A 5092-nucleotide genomic window follows, 5' to 3' on the forward strand; every position below is an offset into this window, starting at 1 on the left:
AAGAAGCATTTTGGGGGGACTCTGGGGACCACAAAAAAACAGCCCCACAGGCCACATTTCCTCCCTGTATCCATATTCCTATTGAAAACTTTTCAGGACAAATAGCTTTTAGAAATACTTGGGGGAAGGAGTAAATATATGTATGCCTTGTCTTAAACGTCCTTTGTTTATGTTATAATTTATTGCTTATATTATTATTATTGATTTTATATAAGACAATATACATAATACACATCATCTAAAGACATTTAACATATAATGACATCTCACAAATTGAACTACATATATTACATGACTAATATATATTCTAAAAGGCATATAACATGTAATCTAACTTCCTTCTACTTAGAGTTCTCTCTTTTATTTTCTTCCTTTCTTGATTCAATTCTTTTATCTTCCTATCTTTATTTCTGCATACTCTGTCTTAACTCGTTTTTCCTTTATATCTAACGTTATTATTATTGTGACTATATTTTATACCTTCTGTAGTCAAGTTGAGTAAACTTGAGACCATGAATAAGACTTCCCATCTATCAAACTCTGCCCATGGTGATTATTTGGATTATTTGGATATTAGCATGTTAGCTTTAATTTTATACTGTTTAATCTTGTTTTAAGGGGGGTGGGTACTATGTATGGATGGATGTATTTTCGCTTGTTGTATGCCACTTTGATTGCCTGGCAAAAAGTGGGATAGAAATAAAAATTGTATTATTTATTTATTAACTTGTAATTTCTCAAATTTTGCATACATAAATTTGTAGTATAATTCACATTTTCTTCCTTTTTAACTTCCCACCTGTGAATAAAACACACTTTTATTATTGTTTATATTATTATTGATGTTGTGTCATGTTCATGTTATGGGATATTCATCCTTCTGAAAGAAAATATTCCATAGTCTTTTCACCCCAGTTTTTTTGGGGGGAAAGCCAAGGTTTCCAGGAGGAATATTCTCCCACATATTTGCCTCTTTTTAAACTTTATTTTGGTGGACCTTCACATCTTTGGTTCAAAGGGTAATTTTTGTTGGCTTGCATTATAACCATCTTTCTTTTCCACCCGTCAACACTGGCCAAACCGACCCGGCTCCTTGCAATTGCTCCCCATACCTCACAGTTGTAAATCTCCAGCATGGTTTTTTTGTAGTGGTTGAGGTTCTCCACTCCCAAGTTGGTGACCGTCAGCATTCCATAAGAGGACTGGAAGTCTTTCTCCAATGGCCAGTACTGACCACACTTCCTTCGGCCTCCTTCTTCGAGCCTGCAAGGCAAAAGACGTAGTGAGGACGATGGAAGATTTGACTATTTCCCAACATCCTACCCTGAAGTTGTAATGCCGATCCAAGGATCTCAGATTATGAGACACCTCTAAATAACACAACACAAAATATTTAAAAGTTTGTGAAGTTGAAGGCTTTCATGGACGGCATCCATAGATTTATGTGGGTTTTTCTGGCTGCGTGGCCATGTTCTAGAAGAGTTTATTCCTGATGTTTCACCAGCATCTGTGGCTGGCATCTTCAGAGGATGTAGGTCAGTGGTGGCGAACCTCCGGCACGCGTGCCAGAGGTGACACTCAGAGTCCTCTCTGTCAGCACATGTGCCATCACCCCAGCACAGAGTTTGTTACTAGAAAACCAGAGGGACATGGCACTTTGCAATAAATAAGTGGGTTTTGGGTTACAGTTTGGGCACTCAGCATCACTGATATAGGTTCAAGTTTCTTTCTCTGAAGATGCCAGCCGCAGATGCTGGCGAAACATCAGGGATAAACTCTTCTAGAACATGACACACAGCCTGAAAACCCGACAAAAATCTATTTTAAAGTTTATTAGGAAAATAAAAGGTTTTGTCTCTGTGAATGTTAGAAACTGGTGATAATTCTGTTACAGACTTACTCTCCCTTATCTAGAATTCCCAAATGGTCCAAAATCCAAAACTGTCCAAACATGTGGCTGAGATAGTGACACCTTTGCTTTCCGATGGTTCATCATACACAGACTTGGTTTCACAAACAAAATTATTAAAAAATATTATCAACGTTAACAGAAATAAAAGATAATGAATAAACAGAATGAATTCATAAGTGGAGAAACTCTGAAAAATTTAATGGCAGAACCATCTTTGTCATAATTGATATTCTGAAAGACGCTTTTAATAGAATGACATATTGATCCAAAATAATAAAAAAACACTAAAAGTTAAAAATCAGAAGGAAGTACAATGACACTAAGAAAATAAAAAAGTGAATCTATATGTTAGATTTTGCTTAATAGAACAATACTTATTAAGGGGTATTTTGGTAAGGTTTTATTGTATGTATTAATGTTATAAATAAAATATATAAAAATGTTATCAACAAAATTACCTTCAGGCTATGTGTATAAGGGATATACAAGACATAAATGAATTCCATCTTTAGACTTGGGTCCCATCTCCAAGAGATCTTGTTATGTATATGGAAATACTCCAAAATCTGAAATACTTCTGGTCTTAAGCATTTGAGATAAGGAAGATTCAACCTGAACATCTACTAGAAATGTTTCTTCCTGGACTACAGCTCCCAGAATCCCTGGGCCAAACTTGACATAGTTTATGGACCTCACATGCATCAGTTCTGTAGCAAAATCTTTTGATGTGTCACAGAAAGGAAGAGGATAAGCATTTTTGGGAGAGAATCCCCATCTCTCCAGTGCACAGAGGACCAAAGACCGAACCCGCATAGGTCCCTTAGTCACAGATGGACCTTACCTTGTGGTCATGACAATCACCAGCACATTCTGTTCCCACACCATGCGCCAGAAATCATTATATGTGTTTTCTAATGGTCCTGAAAAGAGATGGGACATCCGTTACAAAAGGAAAGAAGCAACACTCACCCTCTGAGGAAAGAAGAAAGCTGCCTTGTACCATCAGGACCATCTCATAGTGCCATGTTGTCTACACTGGGCAGTTGGGCAACCTTTGCAGATTTAGACCTACCTTCCTGCCATAGAATTGTCCAAAACGAACCACCCAATTCAAACACACTACAAATAAACCCAGAAATCTACCCACCCACCCCCACCCCCCAAAAAATTGGTATTTTTGACATCAAACAGCACCAGGACCAAAATTTGGGAACCACTGCTCTAGGATGTCAAACTAGTGTCTTCTCCTTTCCCAGCTGGAGGTGCTATTGGATTGAACTGGAGCTTTCTGTAGGCAAAGTTACCACCAACAGAACTATGGCAATGGCTATGGATTTAGAAGACTTCTGCAAAACAGATGGTCCAGCCCACAGAGAGAAGACCTGTGGCCATTAGCCAAAACACTTTTCAATGGAACCGCCTTGTGCAATGTTTGTACATCTCTGGATAACCAGATGCTTGGGGTCAAGCATGAGAAAAGGGCCAGCAAAAACATACACTGGGGAAAGGTTTGATGGATGCATCTTGGTGGTTCCCACCCTTTGGTCCTCCAGATGATTTGCATGTCAGATCCAATAATTCCTGGCTCTTGGGAGCTGAAGTCCAAAAGTGGAGGACCAAAGGTTGGCAACCACTGGTCTAGCTGACTGTGAGTACAATGCTGGACCTGTAGCCTGACGAAGCAAAAGCCATGGTTTGCAAAAATTCATGGACTACAACTTCCAAAAACTTCCAGATATGGATGTGTTTACTACAGATCCTAGCATACTCCTGTGGCCATGCTGGCTGCAGGGGTTTCTGTATGTTGTAGTCCAAAAAAGCCCCTTCTTCCAAAATGAAGCAGATCTGCCATCTGGTGCTTGAAGCAGCAACTGATTGCTTAACAATTTGCCCTGAAGATGCAACAGGGAAGAAACTTGACTTGAGCAACAATTTCCCAATTCTAAAGAGCCTCAAGAGGTATTACAAAGGTAAGCACAAAGGGACCATGGGGGCATCCTTACCTTGGGTGCCAATGTAAGCATTCCTCTGCTTGTAGCCATCCATGAAGCTGGCATTGATGTAATCGGTCAACTGGAGAAACGCAATGGAAAACTCTTGAGACGTACAAACTTGGGGAACCTCCAAATGATACTATCATATCAAATAACTCTCTGAGTCTTCTGCCTCCCAAATAAACCCACATAAACTACCTATACTGCTCAAGCGAGAATTATACAAAGAATTAAAACCCTATGATGGGTCTCTTGGTTGCAGATAGCAGTAGGCTAGATCAGAATTGGCCAAATGTGGGCCTCTAGAGCTTGTTAGATAGTAATTGCCAGCACTTTTCATGGCTGGATACGGTGGCTATGGGTGATGGGAGCTGCAGTCCAATAAGCCCCAGAAGCTTTATATGATTCTCAACCCCGGGCTAGACATAGGATGTGTCTACAGTGGAGAAATAATGCAATTTAACTCCACTTTAACTGCCTTGGCTCCATCCTACAGAATCCTGGGGTCTGTAGTCTTGTGAGGCACCAGCACGATTTGGCAGAGAAGGCCTTGTAAAACAGGATGGAGCTAGAGCATTTAAAGTGGTGTCAAACTGCATTATTTCTACCATGTAGGTGCATCCATACTGACAACCTGATACAGTTGAATGCACCTTCTCTGAATGATATGCCTTGGACTGCTTACCTCGTGGTAGCTAAATTGTTTGGACAACTTCACCCTGGTTTGGTCAAGGCATGGAACATCTCCGTATCGATTCTTTTCCTGGTTAAAGGGAGCTCTAGAAGGAGAGAGAGAAGGGTAGGCAAAGGCAGTCAGGCAAATGTGACTTCCAGATCTTGGGTTTTCTCTGCATCAGTTTGGGGGACAGCAGAACATGCTCGATTCTGAATTGTCTGGGAGAATATGGTAAAGCAGAAAGGCTCTTCCCTAGCCTTAACATCATCACAGGTATGTTTGACAAGGACATGGGAGAGGATTTTCTCAGTGGCTGCTCCCAGAAGCCAGGGTTTAAACCACAGTTTAAACTACAGTGTAAACAAATCTAGGTTTGGAACATAGTTTAAACAAACCAAGGTCTGAACCATGGTTTACCAGTGATTCCCAAACTTTGATACCCCATATATTTTTGGACTTCAGCTCCCAGAATTCCTGACTGTTGGCCAAGCTAGCTGGTCTTTCTGGGAG

At 40.3% G+C, this 5092-nt stretch overlaps 1 protein-coding gene across 1 annotated transcript; it reads right to left on the reverse strand.

Moving 5' to 3' along the window:
- Positions 1–1085: 1085 nt before the first annotated feature.
- On the reverse strand, positions 1086–4689 carry LOC121917930 (tyrosine-protein phosphatase non-receptor type 9-like; the record flags this gene model as incomplete). Its single annotated transcript, XM_042444047.1, has 4 exons — positions 4592–4689; positions 3916–3985; positions 2754–2832; positions 1086–1263 (listed from the first exon to the last, which is right to left on the reverse strand). Coding segments are annotated over exons 2-4 (300 nt in total), but the record flags the coding sequence as incomplete, so codon positions are not given.
- Between the last annotated feature and the right edge of the window lie 403 nt (positions 4690–5092).

The sequence above is a fragment of the Sceloporus undulatus genome, unplaced genomic scaffold, assembly GCF_019175285.1.
Source record: "Sceloporus undulatus isolate JIND9_A2432 ecotype Alabama unplaced genomic scaffold, SceUnd_v1.1 scaffold_1801, whole genome shotgun sequence".
NCBI classification, from domain to species: Eukaryota; Metazoa; Chordata; class Lepidosauria; order Squamata; family Phrynosomatidae; genus Sceloporus; species Sceloporus undulatus.